Source organism: Osmerus mordax, chromosome 16, assembly GCF_038355195.1.
Source record: "Osmerus mordax isolate fOsmMor3 chromosome 16, fOsmMor3.pri, whole genome shotgun sequence".
In the NCBI taxonomy this organism is placed as follows: Eukaryota; Metazoa; Chordata; class Actinopteri; order Osmeriformes; family Osmeridae; genus Osmerus; species Osmerus mordax.
Window position 1 is genome coordinate 10,276,563 of NC_090065.1, and position 27,535 is coordinate 10,304,097.

Genomic DNA, 27,535 nt, shown 5'->3' on the forward strand with positions numbered 1-27,535 from the left:
ACTTCTGAAGTTTTTTGTATAAACTTCAATTTACTTTCTGTGTATCTGATATCCTTGTCTATACCTTGTCACCACCCCTGAAGGATCAGCATTCCAGGGGAACAGATGAACAAGTATGTGCACGTGTTTTTTTCTTTTTTGTGTTTCCTGGTACATGTGCGTATGTGATGGTTGGCTACATGTTTGCACTGGTGTTTTGGAGAATATGAGAGGGAGTTTGAGCAACATCAGCTTGTGTCGTCATGTTGATTCCTCCACTTTCTCTATAATGTGTAATTTTTTGTTGTTGTTACAAGGCCTTCAACAGCGCCTCGGGATACAGATGTTGGGACACAGTTAATTTACACCGGATGTACTTGTTTGTTTATAAAATTGTAACCAGATGATGTACACAAAAAGAAGAATGCAGAATGTAAACCAATATTAAATGATATATTGGACATATTATGTGTATGTGAGAGAGATTGGGTTAGGGAGAGTTAGTGTACATTTGTATGTGTGTGTGTGAGAGAGAAAGAGAGATTACCTATATATAAGGACATTGTGTGTGTGTGTGTGTGTATGAGAGAAACAGGTGAAGAGACATGGATAGAAATATATGGTGTGTGTGTGTGAGCGAGAAGGTAGATAGACTGAAGGTTTGTGTGTGGGGGGAGGGGGTGATAAAGGAAGGACACACCTCTACCTCCTGGGCCGGCCTGTTCTGGCCTGTGGGCCGACTCGTTATTCATTTGTAAGGCACTTAGTGAGGGGCAGACAGGGAGAGGGAAACAAACTGTATTCAATTACTTTTAAAGTGAAGGGAACATAGTCAGGCACATTAAGAAGACTTTGTATATACTGTCATAAACGAATACGCAGGGGGTAACATTTTGTTGGGAAAATACTGAGTTTTTGTTTAACGAAATACAGATCCAAACCTATAAATTGTAAAAACTTCTTGTCAACGATCATCATTCTTCGTCGAAGACTTGGATAGACAAGATATCAAGGTGTGTGAATTTACTTTGCTTCTTACGGGCTGTTTTTGTTATTCCCTCTCTGTTGCTCTACTTCATACTCTGTTTTTCAACACTTCTCCTTTCATACTTCTTGTCCTTTGTCAAATATACATCCCTCCATGCCTTATAAGATCTCGACAACATCATGTGGTTTGCGATTCTGGATCATTCTGAGTGTTCCTTGCTATTGCTTCAACTCTGTCACAAGTCACATATTTACTCATCTACACCGTTCTGAGGACATCTTTGGAAATAAACCAAAGCTATATGGATGTCCGAGTGAAACAAAGCGTAAAACAAATAATTACAACAAACAAATAATTCTATGTTTATGTATATGTACGTGTTCCTTCCCTGAATCTGGTTTTTGTCAGTCTTGGTTTTCTCTGAGATATAGGGAATGGTAGATCTATGAGGATAGTGAGGAGAGGCTGGTAAGATGTCGTTAACATCCCCATTGCTAATATAACATGTTTAAGCATGTCTTTTCGGGGCTGTGGTGGCAATACACATTTGGCTAGTGCCAGATATGAATATTTGCTTGGTTGCATCAGTTTCTCTGTAATGAATGTGTCATCCAAGCACATTCAGTACCATACATCCACAGTTCCTGGTCAAACTCCTTTTCGAAATTCATAGCACTTTCAGATTGGTCTGGAAAAGTCATAGGGCAAGCGACCTAACAGCTAAGTAGTGATGCTCTGTGCAGATGTATCTGATAAGAGACTACATACAAATACAGTCTGAGTATGTAGTTGGAGACCAATCTCTGAAACAGGACTGATGATTACTTATGGGTAACAGGAAATCGAGGCATCAAGCTCATGTCTAGGCTTAAATCTATCAATACATTTCCCTCATTGGAAAATCATTGATGTCATATTTGCCTGAGTTTGTTACACAGGAAGCTTACTTTGGAAAACTTTGACTAATTCACGTTCCCTCTTCAGAAGCAATCTCTGATGGACGACAACTCTGTGCTTGCATTTCGCCACGCCTTGTCTGGTAACGGGAACAACACAGTGGAAGATATCGAGGATGAGAGCGGTGTGAGTAACGACACCACCACGGTGGTGGGCGCGCTCATCCTCAGCCTCGTGTTCCTCCTGGGCGTCCCGGGCAACGCCTTCATCATCTGGAGCATCCTGGCGCGCACCCACAAGCGCTCCGTCACCACCCTCATCATCCTCAACCTGGCCTGCGCTGATGGCTGCCTCATGTTGCTCACCATCTTTTTTGTCGTCTACCTGGCGAGGCAAAACTGGGACTTTGGCAACACCATGTGTAAGGGTGTGTTCTACTTGTGCAATCTGAATATGTTCGCCTCCATATTTCTCATTACCCTCATGAGCCTACATAGGCTGGTGGCGGTGGTGTGGCCGAGAAAGGTGCACAAACTGGCCAGCAGGAAGATAGTCCTGAGGGTACTGGCAGGGGTCTGGTTCTTGGTGCTCTTTACATCACTTCCTGCTCTGGTGTTCCGAGAAGTGAGGGAGGACACAGACGATCAGAACAAAACCAGGCTGGTGTGCGCGCCCAATCACACTCTGCCCCAGCATGTAAGTCCAATGGAAATGTCAAAGAAGTACATGATTATATAAGTCTGAGCTTGTTCCCTGTATTAAGAATTATGTATCTGTTCGAGGGTAGTTTGTATCCAAGTAGTAGTTATGAGTTCATCAAAGCATGTTAAGACATGTGTACCTTAGGACTACCAGTAACCTTATTTGGGCATACATGTTCTTACTTTCTGTCCAGGTAAGGTTCCAATACACCTTTGAGACTGTATTGGGATTTCTGCTTCCCTACGGAATCATAGTGACCAGCTACGTCTGCATCCTGAGACGGCTCAGACAGACCAAGTTCCGTCGGCAGGTCCGCAGCGAGAAACTCATCCTGGCCATAGTTGTGATGTTTGGCGTCTTCTGGCTGCCCTACCACATTATCAACATGATGCAGGTGTGTGGTCGTACACATCACATTTCCAACAGGTTCATATTTGGTGTAAAGGTCAAGTAGTCTGCTTTTATATCATTTTGTGAAATGTGGTTCTCTTCTAGGTGGTGGCACAGTACTTCAAAGAAGGCTCCAGCACCCATAAGAAGTACGTAGGTGCACATTTCAAACCAGCTTGTCTCTTTATAACTATGAACATTTGAACCCTAGCTCTATTGGTTTCATGTAACATGGCTTTTCCTCCTCAGGCTCGACCACATCTCATCCGTTAGTCGTCCTGTGACCTCATCTCTGGCCTTCATTAGTAGCTGTGCCAATCCGGTTCTCTACACTTTCGCTGGAAAGGCCTACATCAAAAAAGATGGCCTGGCTTTCATGGCTCGTCTCTTTGAGGGAACATCCCTGGATACTGCAGTTAAGAAAGGACGGAATAAGAGTAGGAAGGACCAAATACGGGTTAAAAACATGGAGTCCAGTATCAGTGATGATGGGAACACTGCAAATGAGAGTCCTGCAAGTCAAAGCAGATAACACCGGATGACTGAGACTCCATGAACAATGCAGATTAAAGACTTTTGCAAGGCTGTTCTGGGTGCTTGCAAATACAGGCACATTTTGCTTCAGTTCATGTTGCAGCCAAACCACACAAGGTTGACAAGTTTTTTTTAGTTTAATATGGCTGGTCACGTGTTCAATTATGCAACAAAAAAAAGTTAACCATGCATTCATTTATTCCTGACAATTTCCAAAATTCATCGAGTCCAGACACTTCAATCGAGTTTCCATTTAAATTTATTTTACTTTGTACATACATTACAGCACACAATACATCTGACAACTGATCATTCAAGGTTAAGACAGGCAATGCCAAATGGTAGAGTGCATGAGTCAGGACCGTCCGACACGTATATATTACACCATACCTAAAGAGGAAGAAAAATGGATCAGAATGAGGCCATAACATTTCCTTGTTGTTATACAAACCCTTTTGTGCTTGTGAATAATTACTGATATTCAGTGGAAACGTGGTGTAAATGCAACTCATCACAGCAAGGCAACAATGTGGCCCTGCTAGAATAATCAAGATTACGAAACTCATTGAATAAACTCACCATTGTTTCCAGTTACAACTTGTGATCTATAAGGGGGGAGAAAAAAGTTTGGAATTTTAAAAATCAGCTCGTTTTGTGTTTAACATTTGGCAAATTGATTGAAGAGCCTGTCAGTGCAGTTAAAGTCTTAATCACGAGGATCAGAAACACGGACTGCAAATCATCATTCCAGGAGTTAACTAGTATAGTGTGCACAACATGCAATTTATGGTCATTATGCACCCGCAATCACAAATGTTGTGATCGTTTGGCCTTTTCTGGTAAAGAATGCTGTTGAATTGAATTCTGAATTGTCAATAATTACTGGAGTTCAGGGGAAACACCGTCTACAAGTCGCTGTGGATAAGAGTGTCTGCTAAATGACTAAATGTCTACATGCATCACATCAAGGCAAAATTGAGGCCTTGCCATTAGGCTTCAAAAGACTAACTCATTAAATAAATGACTTACCATTGTTTCCAGTTACAAATTGTGATCTATAATGGGGGGAAAGATTGGAATATTAAATCAGCTCACGTTTTACTATGTTTAACATTCAGCAATGGATAGAAGAGCCGGTCAGTGCAGTAAAAGTTTTAATCACGAGGATCAGGTGAAACACGGACTGCAAATCATCATTCCAGGAGTTAACTAGTATAGCGCGCACATGCAATTTATGGCCATTATGCACCCGCAATCACAAATTTCTTGATAGTTTGGCCATTTCTAGTCAACATGTTGAATTGAATTCTGAATTGTAAATAATGACTGGAATTCAGGGGAAATGCAGTCTACTTGCATCACAGCAAGGTAACATGCAAGCCCTACCATTAAAGGTTCCAAAACAGATTCATTGAAATGACTTACCGTTGTTTCCAGTTACAACTTGTGGTCTATAAGGGGGCGGGGGGGGGGGGGGGGGGAGAGAGATTGGAATATTAAATCAGCTCACTTTTTATTATGTGTAACATTCGGCAAGGATATTCGTGCCTGTCAGTGCAGTAAAAGTTTTAATCACGAGGATCAGGTGAAACACGGACTGCAAATCATCATTCCAGGAGTTAACTAGTAAAGCGCGCACATGCAATTTATGGCCATTATGCACCTGCAATCACAAATTTCGTGATCGTTTGGCCATTTCTTGTAAAAATGTTGTTGAATTTAATTCTGAATCTTACCGTGGTAGGACCGCATGGGTCAATTGATGCATGCATAATCGATCCAAATACCAAATTGTCACCAAAAGAAAAAAGTAGATAACGGGTATAAATCGCTGTACCTCATGGTATGTTAGCAGCTAATGCTAGCTAACAAACAGAGGTTAAACTTATAATTTTGCCATAGTCACCACAATTAATTATTTCCACGAATCCAATTATCTAGCCTTGCAATTATAGTTATAAACTAAAGCAAATGTGACAATTGGCGACAGACTCATTTAACATGTTACTCCTCCCCTGCTATGTGTAAAAAGACTGATCAGGACGAGTGTGGCCAAATTTATCTCTTTATCAAACCACGTGTTTGTTGTCCCTCGTTTTAGAAACCACGTCTGTTCCTTCCGGGTATGCGACTGAAACTAATGAAGAATTTGTGTACCCTTTGCAGAATGTTTGTTCAGTCAATTCTCAACTTAAAGGATACATTTTTGTAAGGATAATCAAATTTGATTTTGTATTGGTATAGAAAATTGCTTCAGCAGACATGTAATCGTCACATTGTCTGTTATAAGTATTTGATGTATTTAAAAAGGTTTTGCAATTCTCTGGCACAAAAAACTGAAATAAACGTGTCCAATAAAAGTCTAACTCTTAATATCATGCTAATTAAATAATTACCAACGTGGTGCCAATGCAATGTTTATTACCTCATCTACTAGTTAATGATCAAACAGAGCAACAGTGACTCAATATCAGAATTCCCTTACAAAAATGGAAGACGACTGTGCCCAATTAGCAAGGATAGGCTACTCCTACGTAAGAGCTTCCAGACCAATCAGACAGGGAGCCAAATCAGTCAACCTCTGTTAGTAGCTGAGAGTAACTGAACGGTTTCCTACTCGTTTTCTGTTGTAAATTACAGGTGTCATGAGAATATTGATAGGTAGGTACTTAATTTCAAAGATATATATATATATATATATAAATAATTGTGTATTGCCTGTATTTGAGTGAGCTCGTAATGTCAATGTGACACGGCGAGCTAGCTGTCTAACGTTATGTAGCCTACCTTGAACCAGAACTTTACCGGTACATCCCTTTAACGTTACCTTCTATGCAAGACTAGCATGTATTCATGCATGGATCATAACACATACGTGGGACATGATTTTAGTTTGTTTCAGATCAAACTTCTGTGGAGCAGTGTCTTGTTTTATAAGTGTTATGTACGCATGCGCAGCTTCAGAATTTCTTACTTTACTATTAAACTGTCCCCAATTGAAAACTGTCAGATCTATTAAACTAATTTAGTAGCTATCAGTATTATTGCCGTACTATTAATACAAATAAATACAGATGTAGCGAATATAAGCACATTATTCTTCAAAGTTGTATGCAATTCCTGATGTTGACATCTGTCATGTCTTCAGGAGGAGGGTCGGGTTTTGTAGGCAGAGAGCTGTCTCGTTTGCTCCGCGACAAAGGCCATGAAGTCACTGTGATATCGCGACAAGCTGGTCCAGGAACGATTACATGGGTATAATCACATACCCTAGCCCTAGCAGGGCTCTTAAAGCTTAAGGAACACATATTTTTTTATGTAGTGGAAGCCTAAAGTATCCTCCTACTTATTCTCATTCAATATAAGTTTATAGAAACACCTTTTTATTGTCACAACCAGAGGGGCCAGCCAACAAGGTAATTGTGTATTCTCAAAATGCTTACCTTCCCTCCTTTATTCTTGCAGAATGATCTGGAAGCTGATGGCCTCCCACCATGTGAGGGTGCTGTGAACCTGGCTGGGGAGAATCTCATGAACCCTCTGCGATGGTTGGCCGTCTTTTAACAGTTTCCTACTGATACTATCACCACCAAATGTACTCCGCCTTTATTTTAAGGAAGGATGTCGTTTTGGGGGGGTGGGTGAGTGTTCCTCGCTGACACTCTCGTCCCCCCATCTCTGACTGCTGTCTCTATTCCTGTCTAAAGGTGGAATGAAAGTTATAAAAAGGATTTGTTTGCCAGTCGTATTGACACCACAAAGGCTCTGGCTCAGGCCATCGCTGCTTCTCCCACTCCTCCCCATTCATGGGTCCTCGTCACAGGTGTAGGTAGGTCTGAAAAAAACAAAATGCAGAATATCGTCTGGGATAAGACGTTCCTATGTTCTCAAACTCCTGATTATCTAGTGATCAGAGTGGTGTGTGTGTACAACCCACAGCTTGTTATAAACCCAGTCAGACAGCCCAGTACACAGAGGACAGTGACTGGACACCGTTTGACCTCCTGTCTCGACTGGTGAAGGAATGGGAGGCGGCGGGGCGGCTACCTCAAGACACAGCCCTGAAGACCAAGCAGGTGGTCATCAGGCCAGGTACACAGTTTGGAATGGCTTTGTACGGTCTGTGTTCATTGCATTGAAAAAGTGATGTCAGTCATTAGGTGTGTTCGACCTCAGCCGACAGCCGTCTGCTGCATGAAGTCGAACACACCTATTGATTTTTTTCCCTTTTCTCCACCCCTCATTCCCTGCTGTTTGACCTCCCCCCCCCCCCCCCCCCCCCCAACAGGAGCCGTACTAGGTCGTGACGGTGGCGCCATGAAGCAGATGCTGACTCCTTTCTGGTTGGGTCTCGGAGGCACCTTAGGCTCTGGCCGTCAACCCTTCCCCTGGATCCATGTCTCTGATCTAGCCGGTATCATCACCCACGCCCTGGAGCCCTCCTCTGACACTCCATCCCCCGTTCCACAAGTGTTCAATGGTGTCGCCCCTGCAAATAACACCAACTACGAGTTCACTAAAGAACTTGGTCGTGTTCTCAATCGACCCACCATCTTTCCTGTTCCCGGCTTCGTCATGAATGCCCTCATGGGCCACGAGAGAGCTATTGTTCTCACTCAGGGCCAGAAAGTGGCCCCCGAGCGGACTTTAGAGTCTGGTTTCCAGTATCAGTATCCTGACCTGAGTTCAGCCCTGAAGCAGATCGTTGGGAGCTAACAGGAGAGAGGAGACTTGTGAAACAATGTTACATTCAATCTCAGCTGTATCATCATCCCCCCCTCCCTGAGTGTATGTTAAAGAATGTCACCATGTTGTCCTTTAAATCAACTGCTACATTTAAACTTTTACTAATTACTAAGAGTTGGATGTTTGGGTAAAGGAAATGTAACTTATATTTACAAGCAATTGATTTTCTGCTCCATGTTTACTCTCAACCAAGAGATCAGTTGACACTGGCTCAGAATATGGAAGGTAAACTTCACCAAAGTACAGCTGTTAACTTGTTTGCAACTGTATCATGGCCAGCTGATGCTCTGTTCAAGAACGAGTGACAAATCTGTGAGTCATCTATTGAATAAAAACAAAATAAGGAAAATTATACCTATTTATTGCACTTTCCCTGACATTGATGCACCAGTCATACAGTCGGAGAAGAATTGCTTGGGTTTCCCATAGAAAGAAATCCCTAATACAAGTAATACAAGTAAAATACATTTTTATGGAGTTCTTGAGGTTTTCTGTAAAATTTAAGGTGGTCAACTGTCTGGCATTTGAAACTTTTATTTCAGTATCTTTTATTCAGTCTGGATGGTATTGACACTCCCATTGGCTAATCAGTCTACATCTTCGTTTGTGTCCACCTCTGACTGAACGATTGGCAACTGATCTCCCCAATCACTATTCCGTGCACAGCGATACACATCCCTGTTGAAGACACACAAACAATCAGCCCTCCACTCACATTTTGACAGTCATGTATATGATACTATTGAGTAAAGAAAGCTACCAGCCTCTAAAGATGACTTTATACATAAATTATAAGACTTTGTGCATTTAGAGCACCCTGAAGGAGTTGGCGACAACACAGCCTTACCTGCCATGTCTGTGAGAAGTCACGACCAGTCGTTGGAGCTCTCCACTAGGGGAGCACATCTGACAGTGGACGTGTCTGGGTCTGCGGAGGACTGGTGCCGTCAGCCTGGCCCAGCGCACCCCCTCTGCTCTCCCCTGCATGTCAGCCGGATCTGTCCTTGACAGAATCAGGTAGCTGAACTTCTCAGTCTGTTGATCTGGGACCTGGTAACCCAAGAGTGTATGGATAAGCATGCAGACTTGTGCCTTGATTGCATAAAGAAGTACAGTATAGGTCGACTGTTCTGAAACATCTGACAATGTGTGTAAGAGGGCTCTCTCTCACTCCTGGTAGTTGGAGAGGGTGGTAGAGCTGGGTGAAGTTGCAGGGCGTAGGCAGGCGCTGGGCCAGCTTGGGACAGGTCAATTCATGTGGGCACTGAAAAACAACACACAGAAAAGGATGCACATACGGTTGGTGACTGTGAATGTGATGACAATGCGAGGATGAATGATATCTTCTCCTTAAATATTTGTCAATTACGTACAGGGGCAAACACAAATGGTCTTCTGGGGTCCTGGGATGACTTTTCTTGTTTCTACAAATCAGACAGGATTTAGAATAATGTCTACGTTTTGGAATAGAATCAGGTGAAATGGTAAGTTTTAGTCATGTGCTCTAAGCAAGATGAATACGCAAGTGTGGGTGTATTATTGTGTAAAGTAGGACCTTGAGAAGCGTATTTCTAGCATCCATCAGCATCTGGTGGCCCTCTTTAGTCCCGTTCTCTACCAGCACCTTACAAAATCAAGAGTTCAGACATTTTTTTACACTGTAGGCTGGAAGAAAACAAAAGAAAACAAGCCTGCATTCTGTGGTCTTATTTCCACCCACCAGATAAGAGCTGGTCTTCCTCCACAGTGTAAAGAGGGTCTCTTCCCGCTCGATCTGGCAGGGTAACTCTGACAAGGAGAAGGCACTCACCACCAGGTCAAACTGCACCTGCAAATGCAAGGCATGCATCGGAATCGCAACTGCAAACACACAAAGGGACATGACGAATCAACTGCAAACACACAATAGAAGGGACATGACTAACCTTAGGAGAAACGGGTAGGAATTGACGAAAATAGACTTGTTTGATGTGAGGTTCAGCTCGTTCACTGCCTCCTGCACGCCAAAAAACAACAACATTATAATGTATCTACTATTATCAGCATCAGTATATCTGTGATTGTGTATTACTATAACTGAGGACATGTTTACCTCGGAGAAGCCGTTCTGCTAGGGTGTTCATTGGTCCAGAGCTGTCCACACATACCATCTCCTTCAGAGTGTCTCCCCAGTATGAATGTGAGGCCCTGGGAGGAACCCAAGATGATCAGCACCGTATTCGAACCAGAGACCCAAAATAATGTTAGTTTGTTGTTCACATTGATCTTTACCAGACAGCTGTTCCTAAGCCAGAACCAAAGTCCAGCAGAGAAAAGGGGGAGAAGGAGGGATCTCTTCTCCTAATCTGTTAAGAGACAATCCAAAAAGAGATGCATAAATAAAATAACACACATATGTACACCAAGAAGGGGTCTAGCTGGTGCGGTTGAACCATTCATAAAATTGTTGCTGAAGCAAGACGAGGAAGCAGGTGAGGCTCAGATGAGACTTACTTCATTGAGAGCTCTTCTTAGGGCAGCATAGCCACCTGCTAGTCTGGCAGTCATGTATATCACACTCAGCTCCTCATCATAACTATAAGAAAGGGAGAGTGCAGGAAATGGGTATAGTAAGGCATCACTGTACCGACCAATTGAAAACTCTTTCCTACTGAGGACAACGCAGCGCAGACCTCATCTGTCTCCAGCGATATGTCGTCTTCCTCAGTTCTGACAGCACTTTCTTCCTAATTTGGGTCTCCAGCACATCGCTATCCATGACTTCAGAGTAAACACACACATTTAAAACGTCTATGTTTTCACCACCTTCCACATTTCCTTTTTACAATTTCAGAATGTCTCTAGTTCCACTTATTTCCATCCATTCTAATCTTCAGTCACCTGTTCCTTTCTCGTGCGCCTTCTTCCACAAAGCTTTCTCCAGGCTCATGGCTCTTTCCCTCAGGAAGGCATCCTCGGGTGCTCTCTTCCTGCTCCACAGGAAGTTGGTAAGACTACGTGCTCTGTCTACTAGTCCAGTCACTTCGGAATCTAAAGGATGGGATGGAAAAGGCGCTATAAAACAACAACAAATAAATGGTGGATGACTGAATGGTAAATGCATGTTTCCTAAATGTCGTCAAGCCAGAGATAAACACGTTTGTGACAAGGCAGGTGGACATGACAGTACCCCTGCCAACTGCTTCAAGGGATGTCTACCATTAATGACAGCCTGTGCAGCCCTCTGAAGTTCCTCGGGAATGCTCAGGGTCTTCAGGTTATTCAGACCTGGGTGTTTCCTGTGGGGTGCACCATTTAGGAAGTCTGCCTGCGACTGGGGCTGCGCCACTGCACTGCACAATCCCTGCAATGATGTGCAAGGACACTGTTAGTATGTTGTCCTGTGTCGTCAGACAAACATACAAGCTAAGATGTATTCAAACATCTAGTAACTAATACAGATATGTGATTGACAGGCTTTGCAAACATAGCTAATCTCGGTAATTGAACGGCTTGACCTCAACCTCTATACCTGCCTTCAACTAGCTAGCTAGATAAATGAGTCTGACAGCTTGTTTAAAACACTCACCCTGTACATTATCCTCAAGGTGATTGCCCTTTGACAGTTAACACATTTAACATAGGTTCGAGAAGCCATATTGGTCAAATACTAACTTTCCTCAAAAGCAAAACGATGTGTGGCTATGACTTGTTTCTTGCTAGCTAGATAGCTGGCTTACTGCACTGGCTAGCACGATGGCCACATGTGTGCGTCCACAAAATATTTCCGAGTTAGAACACTAGAGCGGAACCTTTACAGTCAAAGTTGTTACATACAGACTGTGCAGATAACTTAAGAGTCGCAAGAAAGCTGGGTAAAATTCCCGCGCACAGGACTATTTACAAAAATTGAAGCAACATTAACATTGTATAGAAATATGAGGCGCACCAGAAGCTCTAAGAACACATCTCAAGTGAAAGCAGAACGCGAAGAGGTCCAGTCAAACGGTGTGTATTTGCGTTCATGTAGCAGCTGCTAGCCAACTACTAGGAAGCTAGTTACATCACTAGTAAACACCAACCAAGTACCAAATCTTGTTTATCAAAGCTTAAAGTAATTATCATACGTTCTCTAATAGTTAACAAATGTTTTAGATAAGGTTGAACATGATTTCGCAATGACTTGAGTAGCAACAGTGCAGTAAAATCATACAATGAGAGCATGTGCATCAGTACAATGAGACCCATTATCTCTCTTTCTCAATTGCATTGGATTTATTAGCATTAAGGAACAAATGTTCATATTGCCAAAGCAACGGTGGAGCCACAGAAACAGTATTCATATCATTACTATGGACATCGGTATACTATTACAACTATTACTATAACAACCAAACATGGCAAATTCTCTCTCTGTCTCTGTCTCTCTCTCTCTTCCCCCCTCTCTTCTCGTTGACACTGTTGTCTGTTATCTTGCTCTGGACAGTGTGGCAGTGGGAGGGGGATGATGGCCAGTGGCAACCTTACCCAGCCTCAGCCTGTGCGCTGCTGGACTCTGCGGTCTCCTCTGGAGGAGTCTCTGTCAGCCTGGCTCTCGGCTCTGCGTCTGCTTATGAGGTCGACCTGAAGAAGATGGTCCAGGTCAACCCAGTCACAAAGTACAGGAGGAAAATACGCACGTACACAGTAAAACCTGGTGTGTGTGTATATATACATATGTGTGTGTGCGTAAGAGAGAGAGAATGTATGATGGTCTGTGCAATATGGTAGCAACAGTTTTCAATTCATGTCTGATTGGGAAAGATGTTCTAACAAAACTCACTTTCTAAACGTCAAAGAGGCTGCAAATGGTAGTGGTGATGCAATAGATGCAACCAGTGAAGATGCAAGCACTGTTGAAGTGAAGAATGAGGAGGAGAAGGACGAACCGCCCAGTGCCAAGAAGAAGCGCAGTGAGGGGAGGAGCCAGAAGAAAAGCAAAGCGATGCCTGTGGATGAAATGGAAAGTAAAGGTAGGTTGCACAGAGACATGGCAAAGTTACTTCATTATTGTCAGTTTCTATCATGTATTGATGCTGTGTGTTCAATGTGCTTGGTGTGTATACAGAAGTTGTTAAGACGGTTGTCATGAAAGGCAAGGCTCCGGTGGATCCGGAGTGCAAAGCCAAGGTTGGCAAGGTAGGCTTATAGACTCCAAAAACGTGTTCTTTCACTGTCCTCCATACGGTTTCCTTGACATCTGTTTTCTGGTCCCACTTCTTGTTTTTGGTTTACTTACAAAAAATCTCTCACTGGCAGCACCTGTGGCTCACCAGGTAGAGTGCACACCATACGGGCTGAAGCCCTAACGTAGCGGCCTGGATTTGATTCCGGCCCAGGCTGTTTCTGCGTGTCTTCCCCTCACCGTGTCTCCCATTCATTTCCTGTCTCTCTGTAACCATCTCTGTCCAAAAGAGCAAAAACAAAAAAGGCAAAAAATATACCCCACTGATATCACTCACTAATTTTTTTTCTTGTTGTTGTTTGTCTTTCCACCCTTAGGCACATGTTTACAGTGCGGGGAATGATGTATATGACGTCATGCTGAACCAGGTATCCAAAAAAACGAATGTCATCTGTGCTCTGATCCACTGTTGGATTCTAAGGGTAATGCTTTACGCTGCTCTTTTGACAGACTAATCTCCAGTTCAACAACAACAAATACTACCTGATGCAGCTCCTGCAGGATGACCATGCTAAGGCGTACAGCGTGTGGCTGAGATGGGGCAGAGGTGCTTTCACCTTCCTGTGGATCTCCGCTGTTTTAACATGTTTCTCTCTGCTACTTCCCTGACTGATATTCTCTCTCTCTCCCTCTCGCTCTCTCCACCTCCACTTTTTAGTGGGCAAAGCTGGACAGAGCAATTTGATTTCATGTGGTGGAGATCTTTTGCAAGCCAAAGACGTCTTCAACAAAAAGTCAGTGGATTGGCATTACGTAAAACTGACTGTGACTGTTATGTCTTATATAGACTGGGGTGATATTTGTTGATTCTGTGGGGTCATGTCTTTTACTTTTTAAGATTCTTTGACAAAACCAAGAATGAATGGGAGCACAGAGCCAACTTTGAGAAGGTTGCTGGAAAATATGACATGGTTTTCATGGACTACAGCATCAATGACAAGGCAAGGAGTGATGACTTCTGGGGTAGCATAGTCTCTGTGCCACAACATACCCATTCTCTCACCCTTCACGTCCTCACTTCACCATTCATTCATCCATCAGTCTTCCTTCCTTCTCCCCCTCTTTCATTTCATCATTGACCGTTCTTTTATTTAACCATTCATCATTCTTTTCTTTTTTCTTTATCCATACCGCTTACGGCATAGCCTGTTCTCCCGTAGTCCCTTCTACAACCTTGTCTGAGTCTTTCCCCTCCCTCTTCCAGGAAGAGACCCTCGTCAAGCCCGAGGCTTTGGCCCAGAAGACCTCTCAGCTGGACGTGAAGATCCAGTCTCTTCTGGAGCTGATCTGCGACATCAAGGCCATGGAGGAGTGTGTGCTGGAGATGAAGTTCGACACACGGAAAGCTCCGCTCGGTGTGTGGACAACTGCACCTCATATATAGCGAAATAAATAATAATAATAATGTATTCAACAAGCTATGTAGCAAGTGATCATTCGAAAGGCCGCAGGCAGTGTCCAGTATATTGTGCAAAAAAAATTTGAAGACTGGGATGGCTGACGGAGCCGTTGTGTCTGTCCCCTTGAAGGCAAGCTGACGGTGGAGCAGATCCGAGCGGGCTACGCAGCCCTGAAGAAGATCGAGGAGTGTGTGAAGAGGAAGGGGAGCAGCCGGGAGCTGCTGGAGGCGTGTAACCAGTTCTACACACGCATCCCCCACGACTTTGGGTCAGTAGAACTGTTAGGCCCTCTGGGCCGGGCCGTTGTGACGATGCCGTTGGCCGTCGTCTAATTCGACTCATTTGAGACTGATGAATGAATCCGTTATGATGTTGTCCTGCCCTCACACGCACACACAGGCTGAAATCGCCTCCAATCATTCGCACGGAGGACGAGCTGAAGCAGAAGATTGCCTTGTTAGAGGTCTGTAGTGTGCTTCCTGTTTCCTTTGAACTTATGTATTCCCACGATATGTCACTACATGTCACTACTGAGCGGTTAGGGAATCGGGCTAGCAATCAGAAGGTTGCTGGTTCGATTCCCCGGCCGTGCCAAATGATGTTGTGTCCTTGGGCAAGGCACTTCACCCTACTTGCCTCGGGGGAATGTCCCTGTACTTACTGTAAGTCGCTCTGGATAAGAGCGTCTGCTAAATGACTAAATATAAATGTGGACATTTTCCCCATATTGCCTAATCATTTTTTGAGGAGGGTTGGGGATTGTTCTAGGGGAGTATTCGACATGTCTTCCCCATTTTCTAAAGTGTGTCCTTGCGTGTCCAGGCGCTAAGCGACATCCAGATAGCAGTGAAGATGGTCCAGTCCAGCTCCAACAGTGATGAGCACCCCCTAGACAGGCAGTACCACTCCCTAAACTGTCAGCTCCAGCCTCTGGCCCCCACCACCCACGAGTACCAGGTCAGCCATATTGGACCAAAAACAAAACCTCTGTTGAATGTGCAGAGGTGTGGTTTGGGAAGCACCCAAAAGAATGTACATTTCATATGGCCGTTACAAGCCTAACTATACCAAACTCATGTTGGTGTTTGAAGTATGCTAAACCAACATAGCAACAGTACTGTAACAGGTATTGTAGATGTGGGCTGGAAAACATAATTGTTATATACGTGTTCTGTTATAAACAAATGCCATGTGTGGTACAAATCATAGCAGAACAAGTGATGTCAATAAGCTGTCCGGATATGTATTGTGATTCGTGGAGAGATTGAGATTGTTCCATATGTGAATTTCTCTAGGTGATCGAGCGGTATCTCCAGACCACCCATGCCCCCACCCATAGTGACTATACCATGAGCGTCCTGGACATGTTCTCAGTGGACAGGGAGGGAGAGAGGGACAGCTTCCTCTCACAGATGCACAACAGGTACCGTTAATCAACCAGCCTGGGGTCACACAGGGCCGCACGGGGCAGCGATGAACCGGAGGCTGGGTGTTTGTTCACGCTCGCCTGTGTCGTGTACATGGTGAAGCCGTGTGTTAGTGTCACCGTGGACCCCAGGGTAGGGTATCTACTAGTTGGGAACTAGTTGTCATGGGGGTTCCAGGGGAGTCAGGTGGCTGAGCGGTTAGGGAATCGGGCTAGTAATCTGAAGGTTGCTAGTTCGATTCCCGGCCGTGCCAAATGTCGTTGTGTCCTTGGGCAAGGCACTTCACCCTACTTGCCTCGGGGGGGAATGTCCCTGTACTTACTGTGAGTCGCTCTGGATAAGAGCGTCTGCTAAATGACTAAATGTCATGGTTTCTGGCCGTTCTTCACCTGTGTGTGTGCTGTGTCTCCCGTCAGGACACTGCTGTGGCACGGCTCTCGTCTGTCTAACTGGGTGGGCATCCTCAGCCAGGGGCTCCGTGTGGCCCCCCCAGAGGCCCCTGTCACGGGGTACATGGTAGGACTGGCCCGGTGGACACATACATAACAAATATACTCCAAACCTGTTTAAGCATCTCCAGTGTGTCGTTACTTTCCTGTGGTGATCTCGGATGAGTCAACAGGTGAAAGAATGAGCTTCTGCACAACTGGTGCCAATCGAGTCTCTAAAGATGATATACTTGGAATATGCTGTACTTTCTTTTGAGGATGTATATAGATCATCTTTATATCAAGATTATTACGTTCTCAAAGGAAAGAAGGATTTAAGGCCGGATGGGTGGACACTGTTTCTATCTCTTCCCAGTTTGGCAAAGGCATCTACTTTGCTGACATGTCGTCAAAGAGCGCCAACTACTGCTTTGCCAGCCAGCAGAACAGCACAGGCCTGCTTCTCCTGTGTGAGGTGTGTACGACTGACTCCCTGTTCACTCACCGACACGCACAACATTTACTACATTACAATACAGTGCCGTATGAAGCCCACTTATCTCTAACAACTTCTAGGTCGAGTGATAAGAGACTCGACCCATCATTCTAATTCCAGTATGAGAGTGTGTCCAAGATTAACATTTGATGCAGTTGCGGACAGCTAAGTTAAGTTACTTATGTACACCTGGTGATCATCAATGGCCTGATGAGTTAGGTTGAAGCTCAAGGCTTGTTGATCAAATAGGTCACTCTTTTGTTAACTAGAGGATCACCTACCGATGTGCACCAAGACTATGCAAAATACTGTAAACGTTTCTGGTTTACCACTCTCACAAACCCGCTATCCGTGAGTGACATGCTTCGAGTTGCCACGGTAATGCATTGAGTGTTTTGTTGTTGTTGTTGTTGTTGGTTCCAGGTTGCCCTGGGAGACAGTAACGAGCTGTTGGATGCTGACTACCAGGCCGAGCAGCTCCCTGCAGGGAAGCACAGCACCAAGGGCCTGGGCCAGACCGGGCCCAGCCCCGACAACAGCCTCACACTGTGAGTCCCTCTCTCTTAGGCTGGCACCCCTTTGTTTTGTGGAACGGTCTCTTCCATGTCGAAACCTTTCACTCCTGCTTCAATGTCGTTTCGTTGCGGGTGTGTGCTCCTCGGTGTCCCTGTTCCACTGCTGCCGTGGTGATGCTTTAAATAACTCCACCTTATGCAACACAACCTTATTATTTAAAAGTTCTGTCTCTGTATCTAAATCGCTTTTGTTTTCGAACTGAAATCTGGATCCTAAAACCACCCCCAACCAGCACTTCTCACACTCCACCCCCCCCCCCCCACACACACACACACCTCTCACCCTCCACCCCCCCCCACACCTCTCACCCTCCACCCCCCCCCACACATCTCACCCTCCACCCCCCCCACACCTCTCACCCTCCACCCCCCCCCCACACATCTCACCCTCCACCCCCCCCCCCCCCCCCCACACACACATCTCACCCTCCATCCTTCTTCTCTCCGTCTCTCAGGGATGGCATGACTGTTCCTATGGGCCCGAGCAAGAAGACGGGGGTGGGAGAGAAGGGCGGCTACTCCCTCCTCTATAACGAGTTCATCGTCTACAACCCCGCCCAGACACGCATGAGGTACCTCCTCAGGGTACGCTTCAACTACTCCTCCCTGTGGTGAGACATGGTTACTGCAGACCCGGGGAAGGGAGGCGCTCCCCACAACGAAGGAAAGGAGGGTCTTATCTTGTTAAGCTTAAGATCATTAGCTAGTCTTTGATACAGTTGTGTTTTGCACTATTCTGTTATTTGTTGGCCTATGATATCAGGTGTAAGGAATTATTTGGTATTATTAGGGCAAACGTATAAACGCCATATCCTATTATCTTAAAGGAGCACATGCAACACCATTGTAACGCAAACACGATACAAGGTTGTATTTTTACGTCTTGTTGATTGTTTAGCCTAGAGGTTCTGAAAAAATAATTGCAATAATCATTGATCAATTAATAATAACTGTTAAAAAACATTTATTGGTATAAAAAATGTTTGACAAATGCTACATGCATGTGTTTTGGCTCATTGTATGTCATAAAGGGTTTTCATGTAAAGAAAATAAATACTTAAAAATGTGTCACCATGTAATGTATAAACTGTAACCAACATTTCTCATAAGGTAATCTAATTGTAGAGTCACATCATTGGGAATCTTTTTTACATTTTATTTTTTAACTTTATTTACAACATCAACCATAAAATAAAAAACACACATTGAACAAAACAAAAACAAAGTCACCTTAAGGTTGGGCTTCAGTCATTCTACATTGTCTACATACAGGTAGGGTAATGTTACAGAGATCCATCACATGCTAGTCAGATTGATATTCTTAAGTTAGGTAAAGAAGAAGACAGTTGTCCATCTCCGCACGAATATAGGTACTTTAAACTGAAGATATTTTCCATTGTACTGACCTGTCTGACTTTTTGTATCCACTGAACTATTGTAGGGGGGCTAGGCTTCATCCAGTTAAGTGCTACAATCTTTTTTATCTGTACAAAGGAGTGTGCGTGGGGGTGTTTAAAGTGCATCATTATAAGATTATCTCCCAAGTAATCATGTTAGCCCCAGCTGGTAGAAGTGTGTGTGTGTGGCAGATCTAAGTCAATCACCACTTGCAACTGTCAAATACTTGAGTGCACTTTAGTCCACTGGATGAGTCTCAAAGGATTCAACTGTAACATGAATTCAATGTACCTCAATCCCTTAGAAACACCTTATTGATTTGAGCAATCGACCCAGGTGTGGTGGTGTGTGGAGGGTTCGAATGACAGAAGTCTCGTGTGCCACCCAGTCCTCTCTCCTTTGACCCCTGGGTGTGTGTGTTCAGGTGCATCGGGTTGAGGTTCTCCCAGGTGTTTATCTCTTCCCCAGTATGTAAAGGAAGATCATGACGACGTCCAGGTAGATGATGAGGGCGGCGAACACATACTCCTCAGGGTCCAGGCCGTAGCGCCCCAGGCTGACCACCATCAGGCAGTCCACGCTGAGAAACTGGAAGACACAAGTGAGGAGGCAGAGGTCCTCTTTAATCACTGAAGACAACAATCACATTCATCTTTACGAATACCGCATAAAACATTGTTGTATTGTGTACATTGCTATCATCCAATAGTGGTTTTCTGCGTAAGCATTTAAGAATATGTTGTGTTACCAGTGCAAAGAGCAGAGCTCCCAGACATCCATAAACGATCTGCACAACGTTGTTGTAGTAGAATGTGCAGAAGATCAAAAACATGACGAGGTCCACCAAAATCACCAGCAGGACTCCGTAACAAACTGAGAAGCTCACGCAATTCTGCAATTACCCCAGAGAGAGAACCAAGAGAGCATAAGTATACTTCCATTCATCCATGGACCAGATTGGTTCATTGTTAACGTTCAGTGGTTTGGGAATGTCTGTCGGCATTAAATGTACACATGCAGTCCACAGGGATTGACAAAAGAATGTAATTGAAGTAAGTGTGTAGATGTGTGTCATGCCCAACATAGAACTTTCTCAAATGAAATATTCCTAATTGAATCTGACACAGGGTTGGGCTGGTTCTAAAGTATGCTTCTTAGACACTGAGTAGTAAATCACTGAATTCGAATCACTTGAGCTCTGTTGTCCAATGAATTTGTCTGACCTGGATGGAGAAGAGGATGATGGAAAAGGAGATGGCCAGAGTGGCTCCCATAGCGATGATCACAGCTGTGGAGTCGTGGAAAGAGGCAACGGTGCCCGTCATGAAGGAAAGGCTGAGTGTGACCACTGCCTGTAGTCAGAGGATACACACACAAACAGGATTACCACTACTTCCGAACCGTGAACACATTTCTTATTTACATTTACATTTAGTCATTTAGCAGATGCTCTTATCCAGAGCAACTGACATTAAGTACAGGGACAAATCCCCCCCGAGGCAAGTAGGGTGAAGTGCCTTGCCCAAGGACACAACGTCATTTTGCACAGCCGGGGAATCGAACTGGCAACCTTCTTATTACTCACCCGCTTCGCTAACCGCTCAGCCACCTGACTCCCATTATTTCAGTTTGTTTAATTGAAACCTTGTACAGTACCTACATTCCGCACCTACAACTCATTCGAAGTTTTCATTATGTTTATATGTCGACGGTGTACCGTGTGTAAACTGTAGTGCGACTCACCAGTCCCACCAGATTCCAGGGATGCTTCCGACTGAAGGACCTGCTCCAGATCAAACTCAAAGCGACCACCAGGAAGATTATATAGGAGCTGACGTAGATCCAGATGTTAGTCTGCACCGCTTTCTTCACTACACTGGAGAATGTGAACACGCACACTATGCTGAAGGTCACCACCAGCTGCAGGGTGACGAGGCTGAACACCTGGGGGAGAGAAGGAAAAGACAGCAAACGACAGTGACTAGCCTTGACTTAAGTAATCGATGAGTTGTCTATGTTTTTCTGAGACAAAGGCTCAAATATACAGAAAGCTATCAAGGTCATCAATACCTTCCTGATGAATGCTTTCCTAACTGTTTTATCATCAAATGGCTGTGGTGATGATGCCAGCTCAGGAGTGGATTCTATTGTGTCTTTATCATAACCTTGACGGAGGCAAAAAACAATCACGTCACTTTTTTTTTCACGTTTTTTGACAGTATACACACCTTATTTTAAGCCGTCTTGACAAATGACTTGAGGATGCCTTACCTGGGTCTCCATCATGTGTAGGTTCAGGTTGATATTCCTTTGTAGGATCAATGGCAGCTCCTGAATCAGGTGGGTAGTAGGCTGGAGGCTCGCATGCTGGAGTGGGATCTGATTGGGTATCTTCAAAGGTGTAAGGAGGTGATGCTAAGCCGTCTGAGCTCAAGAAATCTTGAGTTTCCTCGGGAGCGTAGTAGTTCTCTGTTGCTGTCATTCTAGAGGGAGCAATGAAGGTTTGAGACAAATGTGAAAGGTTTGGCAGGTTTTATGTCAACAATGTCGTAAGTAAGCAAAAAAAAGGGTGGAAATGCTGCAAGAGCGATGGTGATGATGTTTTTTGTGGGCATGTTGTAAGAAGTATGTTTCCAAATTTGCTTCCGGTTGCTTTTATATTTATAAGGTCAATACATAGTACTTTTAATATTACATTATTACTTTAATACTAAGAACATTTCAAATCTGAAAGGCCTGAATTTAGATTTGGACTTATAGGTCTTGATAGGTCACTGTAGTGTAGGTGCAACACTCCATACAAAGCCACCAGTTTTTGTTGTATCAGAAATAACTTCATATATTCATGATGGGCAAACATGTTTGACATTCTCCCATTTAATCAAAACATACATTTGAAAGATTTGAAATGTATTAAGCAAGACGATATTCATTCAATTCTTACTTTTAACTAATATTTGATTGTGCTTTATCTTCGAATTCCTTGGGCACCAACTGGGGATGAAGACTAAGCTATGGATTTTACAACTAACAGTTGTGCCAAAAGTGTAATTACCCATCTTACCACACCAGTACATATCCTTTCTAAGAAATGAGAACAGAGAAAGAACTGAGTGTAAGGTTCAGTTCCAGTACCAGTTTCAGGGAAAGTACTGCATTTAGATGTAACATTTTCCAGAAGTGATGTAAAACGTTAGCAGATAAGTTGGTTAAATGTGTGGGAAACTTCAAAACATGACAAAGAAACTTAAAACACCATACATTTAACATATTTTTTATGTGACAAATTATTTACAGTGACACGGATGATGGAAAAAAGTATGACAAACCAATTAATACAATAAATAAGTCTCATCCTCTTCAACATGCTTTACACAATGTAATTGTGATAGTGACAATCATAGTGATATCTGTAAAAAAAAATACTAGCGCAACACTCAATACAAAATAAAGAACTTGTTAAGGCAATCCCCTGAGGTTGCAATATCAAGGCATTTTACAGACCTACAGCACTTCTCTCTCAGGGAACCAAATTTTAACACACTTATATTTTTAAAAAGATGAGACACAATGTGACACATTTGTCACATTGTATGTAAAAAGTAAAACCAATTTTCTTCACTTAATTAATAAATGATTCTTCATATTGGATTTACAGTTAGGACAAATATGTTCAAATGTAACACAATTCAACAAACTGTCTTGTATTATATCGACAAAAAATTTATGACTTAATATTTTCCGTACTTCTTTTTACACAATGACACACATGGCCGAGGGAGTCTGCTTCACCATGGCTCCCGTGGTCTCGCTCCATCTCCTCCTGTCAGGGAGCTTTTTGGGATACATGGAGCTGAAGCCAATGGCCTCCACCGTCTTCCTCTTGTGCATGCGATGCAGCAGGATGCGGTAGGCCCCTGTGATGGGACTCCGTAGGTCCAGGCAGCTGTGGGTCAGCAGGTGGGCCTCCGTGATGCCCAGATCCTGGAGGGCTGCCTTCACATCCAGCTCGCTCAGGCTCAGGGTCCGCCCGGGCTCGGCCAGGGGGGCAGGCGTGAGGCAAGCGTTGGGGTACGCCTGAGGGTAGACTACACCCGTCAGCCAGCTGCTTGTCATGATCTGTGCTATGTGGAGTCGGTCTGCGGGCACGGGCCTCAGGATGCCTTTGATGACTTGCTGGCATGGTTCGGGCACAAAGGCTGGGATAGTGTAGGAGCCTTGGAGGATGCAGGCCTTGAGCCTGCTCAGGTTGACGGCGGTGAAGGGGAAGGTGGCCGTCACCATGTAGTAGAGCAGGATGCCCAGCGCCCAGATGTCAGCGTTCTGACCAACGTAGCTTTTGTTTTTGAAGAGCTCGGGAGCGGCATATGGTGGAGAGCCGCAGAAGGTGCGGAGGGCATCGTCGGCATGACAAACGCTACTGAACCCAAAGTCACCCACCTTAATGCACTGGCTGGTAGTGTAGAACACATTCTCTGCCTTCAGGTCCCTGTGCACAATATTGTTATCATGCTGGGAAAAAGGAAAACAAAAATGAAATACGTCTTGAACCATATAACATCTAAGGTCAGGGACAAAAACTCAAACAGTAAAAATGGCGGATTCACAAAACATTGTTCATCTGCATTTTTTTATCCATACCAGTGTTACAGTTTATGCACTGATCACTGCATATCTTCCTTAACAATGCTAAGAACAGGAGCCATTGGCCATAGCCCACTGGTGCAAGCTCACCATGTGTTTGACAGCTGACACGACCTGGGCGAAGACAAGCTTGCTCTCCAGGTCAGACAGGGGCCCTCTAGTGGTGATATGGGTGAACAGCTCTCCTCCGCTGGCGTACTCCATGACTAGGTACACGCGCTTGAAAGTCTCTACCACCTCGTAGAGACACACTATGTTAGGGTGGGACAGCCTCTCCATACAGGAGATCTCAGAGGCAAACAGTGAGGGTGACTGCTTGTCTTGCCGAATCTTATCCAGGATTTTGACCGCCACTCTCTCTGAGAGCCCCAACACATGAGAGAGGGAGAGACAGACAGGGGTGGAGAGAGACTGTGAGACACACGGTAAGAGTGCAGTTGGGATCTGCCTACATTTAGTTTCCTTCATCCAATTTCTCAGTTTATGCTTAATAGTTTAAACCTACTCTGGGTCTGCTGCAACATCAGTGACATGGGAACAAATATAAAACAAACTCGTTGAATAGGGAGTGGTTGGTGAGATAAGCAATTGTCACCTGTAGTCTGGATTAACCTAGTTTGGATCCCTTCAGACCAGCGTGTGGAAAATTTAACAGGCTCGCTTTCTGCTGCCCCCTGTGGCCATGTGAGGAGCCGACTCACTTTTCACATTCACTTTGAATGTGGAGGTGATGTACCTGCTAGTGAAGTAGTCAAGTGAAGCTGCTTAAACATGTCCTTCCCCCCTCACATGCTGAAAGCCACCTTAGCAGAAACTATCAAAAGGTTACACTTTCATTTAGAAAAAATGAGTTCACCCCATCTGGTATGATTTTGAGTTACAAAAACATGTTTATAGCTAACGTTATTTTTTGTGTAGTTTAAACTTGATGATTGACTTCCATAAAACAAGTTGATGGGCTAAACTCAATTCATGATGACATTTCTTACCATCAATTCCTTTTCATTCGAAGAATGAATCAGTCAGTTCAATTTGAACCACTTTTGCTTAAGACTGTCTCACCTTTTGTCAGATCATGAATCCCCAGTTTGACCTTGGAGAAATTTCCGCATCCGATCTCTCCTCTCAACTCATAGAACGCCACCCTCCGTCCCAGAATGACGTCGTTCATCACCCGCTCTGTGTGTGACAGGTCGTACAATGCCCTCTCGAGCGCTGTGTGCGATTTCACCTGTTGCACATCCGCGGCTGGCGCAGACTTCAGTATGTTCTCCTTGTTCTTGACATGTGGGTCGTTCTTCTTCCTTTCCTTCTGTTTTTCCTTTTCATCAGGGAACACCTGGGCATGGCGTGGCGCTGTGTTCTTCTGAGCCTGTTTGCCTGAGAGAGAGAGAGAGAGAGAGAGAGAGAGAGAGAGAGAGAGAGAGAGAGAGAGAGAGAGAGAGAGAGAGAGAGAGAGAGGATGAGAGAGGATGAGAGCATGACAATAAAACCAAGTATTTAAGTAATGTCGATGAGACATCAGTCATTAATGTCTGTACTCACATAGCACGCTTCCTTTTATGGCGTTGTTATTTTTCACAGTTTTGACCCGTTTTTGGTTGTTCGCAGACATCATTGTTGGCGGGCTGTATCTGATGCTGTGGACACCGGAAATTCCCTGCTGTCCTGTGCGGCCCTCCAAGCTCTTTGAGAAGGCCCTCGTCAATCACTATTGATTGGTGTGGAAAAGAGCCGTTCCGGTAGAAGTATCAAGCAGGCACTTGCCTGTAGAATATGCTCAAGCAAATGACCAGAACATCTGTTTATAGTGGAGGCTGTCTGGTCACTTTGTCCGTCACAGGTCTCAGACTCTACCCGTCTGGGCTGATGTTATCTTCTCCTGTTTTACTACTAAGTTCTGAGGAGCGGAGGGACAATCCGCAACCTCTACTGAAGAGTTTCTAGTACAAACACTCTCGCTACCGTCCCTCCTTATCTCCTCCGGCTCCCTCTCTCCCTCCTGCCTATCCCCCTCCTGTCTTGATCAAGTGTCAGTTATCCGGCAGGACGGCTGGTGTTTCAAGCTTCTGTAATCCTTCTTGGGGACTCCTCCCACACAGACAGACTGGTTCACCCCTAGATGGGTATGTGTCTAACACTTGGCACATGTTGCAGAAAGACAGACAGACACTGGGAGGATTACCCGCACGTGTCACATTAAGGGATCATCACCGGGACTGGGTCACAGCATCATCTTCTGTACTGAACTGTGTTCTATTCTAGTGTACTATACTTGATTGTAGTCTTAATTGGAGAGCTTAATAGTTAAAGATTCAACTTAACTCGCTTTTGTTTCCCCTTGAAAGGGCCAGACCCAGACCCATACCCAGTGACCCAGTGACCCAGACCCAGACCCAGACCCATACCCAGTGACCCAGTGACCCAGACCCAGACCCACACACAGTGACCCAGAGCCACATCCAGTGACCCATTGACCCAGACCCACACCCAGTGACCCAGTGACCCAGACAAGGAGGCCAAACAGGCCAAATGCTGAGCAAGTAGGCAAACTGCCATGCAGTGTAACTGACGAGCAGCTCAGTGATAATCTTGCCAGTTATGAACAGGGACTGAGTCATCACTGCATGTGCAGGACACACGTGTAGCCACACACACATTCATATCAGACCAACTTATGGCTTCTTACGACTGACCCAGATTTCAGCACAGCAGACTGGTGTCAAGCTGTCAAGGAGTTCAGGTAAAAAGAGCTGGGTGGTCAAATTTGACTAAGATGTCCCTGTGTGAATATGTGTTTAGTTTAGTCATATAAACAGGTAAGACACTTTTCCATATGAAAAAGATACATGAAGACTGTATTCAGTTTACATGTGAAATACAGATAATATTCAGTCTGTTACATGTAGTATCTTACTACATGTTATGTTACTTATGTAAATACAACCAATAAATCCTGACGGTATAAAGAAGAGGAACTCTTTCTTCTAGCATTTATCTGAGTGTCAAAGGACACTATGGACTACTTGAATGGATACTGTTTCATATTGACAGAGATAGATACAACTTTCACTCCTGCTTTTTTTCTGCTGAAAATAATAGTAGTTCTTCTGACTTTTTAGTTAGTTTAGTTTAGTTGATCTTAATTTTACTATTTGTTATCACTTTAGCTATTTCGATTTTTTTCTTTAACTTAAAATGAGACAAGGGCTCAACCATGGAAGGAAAAAGGTCTTCTAATAAAACCTAGGAAACTGACATTTTCAAAGTATATTTTTGAATGATAAAGATGTAACCTTTACATTTTAAACTGAGGATCAGGATTTGTTACTTACTGTATTTATTTTATCCAATTACATGTAAAAAAACAAAAACAAGAAACTGTCTTACTCGGAATTACCACAATTGTGTGGGTTCAATCTATTTGGGGATTTCTAGTATTATAATGTTGTCAACTCTTTGTCAACATTGAATATGAGTGAACTAGGATAAGTAACTGGGTTGGATTGTAAATGTTTGGTTGAACAACCAGCTCTAGTTTGCTAAAGGGAGAGCAAAAACAGAAACTTGGGTATCAGCCTAATCAAGGTGTGAATGTGGAGGTGATTACCTAATCCCCCTCATCTGAGTTGATCCAGAATCAAGAAAATACATCAAAGACTGACTATTACGTAGATTAATGGGTTTAACACCACTATGACGAGATGATCCACACAAAGACTTTTTGT

The 27,535-nt window shown here is 44.0% G+C and overlaps 6 protein-coding genes and 1 long non-coding RNA gene across 10 annotated transcripts; 3 read left to right on the top strand and 4 right to left on the bottom strand.

Annotated features, from left to right (window-relative positions):
* Positions 1–695: 695 nt before the first annotated feature.
* Positions 696–3,570, top strand: ltb4r2b (leukotriene B4 receptor 2b). Its single transcript, XM_067253336.1, has 5 exons — positions 696–992; positions 1,952–2,560; positions 2,760–2,960; positions 3,062–3,105; positions 3,206–3,570. The coding sequence occupies exons 2-5, from the start codon at positions 1,964–1,966 to the stop codon at positions 3,486–3,488; spliced, it is 1,125 nt and encodes a 374-aa protein (XP_067109437.1). The 5' UTR covers positions 696–992; positions 1,952–1,963; the 3' UTR covers positions 3,489–3,570.
* A 161-nt stretch (positions 3,571–3,731) lies between these two features.
* On the bottom strand, positions 3,732–5,556 carry LOC136959101 (uncharacterized). 2 transcript variants are annotated; one of them, XR_010878719.1, is made up of 5 exons: positions 5,227–5,556; positions 4,916–4,941; positions 4,520–4,545; positions 4,070–4,095; positions 3,732–3,880 (listed from the first exon to the last, which is right to left on the bottom strand). It is a non-coding gene; the product is annotated as an uncharacterized lncRNA (long non-coding RNA). The 2 variants fall into 2 exon arrangements; XR_010878718.1 differs by lacking the exon at positions 4,070–4,095 and having other exon boundaries at positions 5,227–5,549.
* A 480-nt stretch (positions 5,557–6,036) lies between these two features.
* On the top strand, positions 6,037–8,585 carry sdr39u1 (short chain dehydrogenase/reductase family 39U, member 1). 3 transcript variants are annotated; one of them, XM_067253795.1, is made up of 6 exons: positions 6,037–6,151; positions 6,639–6,745; positions 6,956–7,038; positions 7,198–7,319; positions 7,430–7,582; positions 7,779–8,585. In XM_067253795.1, exons 1-6 carry the CDS (start codon positions 6,136–6,138, stop codon positions 8,204–8,206), a joined length of 909 nt encoding a protein of 302 aa, XP_067109896.1. In that variant the 5' UTR covers positions 6,037–6,135; the 3' UTR covers positions 8,207–8,585. The 3 variants fall into 3 exon arrangements, with proteins under 3 accessions (XP_067109896.1, XP_067109897.1, XP_067109898.1); XM_067253796.1 differs by lacking the exon at positions 6,639–6,745 and having other exon boundaries at positions 6,086–6,151; XM_067253797.1 differs by lacking the exons at positions 6,037–6,151; positions 6,639–6,745; positions 6,956–7,038 and adding an exon at positions 7,058–7,085.
* Positions 8,586–8,587: 2 nt separating this feature from the next.
* Positions 8,588–11,959, bottom strand: mettl17 (methyltransferase like 17). The gene is made up of 14 exons (XM_067253793.1): positions 11,805–11,959; positions 11,435–11,579; positions 11,117–11,266; positions 10,909–10,996; positions 10,730–10,811; positions 10,508–10,581; positions 10,329–10,423; positions 10,162–10,232; positions 9,957–10,064; positions 9,792–9,860; positions 9,610–9,660; positions 9,408–9,500; positions 9,084–9,286; positions 8,588–8,914 (listed from the first exon to the last, which is right to left on the bottom strand). The coding sequence occupies exons 1-14, from the start codon at positions 11,871–11,873 to the stop codon at positions 8,824–8,826; spliced, it is 1,389 nt and encodes a 462-aa protein (XP_067109894.1). The 5' UTR covers positions 11,874–11,959; the 3' UTR covers positions 8,588–8,823.
* Positions 11,960–12,068: 109 nt separating this feature from the next.
* On the top strand, positions 12,069–18,829 carry parp2 (poly (ADP-ribose) polymerase 2). Its single transcript, XM_067252962.1, has 17 exons — positions 12,069–12,223; positions 12,702–12,911; positions 13,054–13,227; positions 13,323–13,393; positions 13,757–13,807; positions 13,890–13,986; positions 14,098–14,173; positions 14,278–14,380; positions 14,644–14,794; positions 14,969–15,107; positions 15,239–15,302; positions 15,662–15,796; positions 16,135–16,262; positions 16,683–16,782; positions 17,071–17,169; positions 17,614–17,738; positions 18,221–18,829. Exons 1-17 carry the CDS (start codon positions 12,154–12,156, stop codon positions 18,378–18,380), a joined length of 1,953 nt encoding a protein of 650 aa, XP_067109063.1. The 5' UTR covers positions 12,069–12,153; the 3' UTR covers positions 18,381–18,829.
* Positions 18,830–18,941: 112 nt separating this feature from the next.
* On the bottom strand, positions 18,942–21,645 carry si:ch211-284o19.8 (protein lifeguard 1). The gene is made up of 6 exons (XM_067252964.1): positions 21,435–21,645; positions 21,234–21,328; positions 20,907–21,107; positions 20,387–20,515; positions 19,912–20,055; positions 18,942–19,751 (listed from the first exon to the last, which is right to left on the bottom strand). Exons 1-6 carry the CDS (start codon positions 21,643–21,645, stop codon positions 19,617–19,619), a joined length of 915 nt encoding a protein of 304 aa, XP_067109065.1. The 3' UTR covers positions 18,942–19,616.
* Positions 21,646–22,916: 1,271 nt separating this feature from the next.
* Positions 22,917–26,428, bottom strand: LOC136958929 (serine/threonine-protein kinase NIM1-like). Its single transcript, XM_067253072.1, has 4 exons — positions 26,381–26,428; positions 24,870–25,146; positions 23,898–24,166; positions 22,917–23,675 (listed from the first exon to the last, which is right to left on the bottom strand). The coding sequence occupies exons 1-4, from the start codon at positions 26,426–26,428 to the stop codon at positions 22,917–22,919; spliced, it is 1,353 nt and encodes a 450-aa protein (XP_067109173.1).
* Between the last annotated feature and the right edge of the window lie 1,107 nt (positions 26,429–27,535).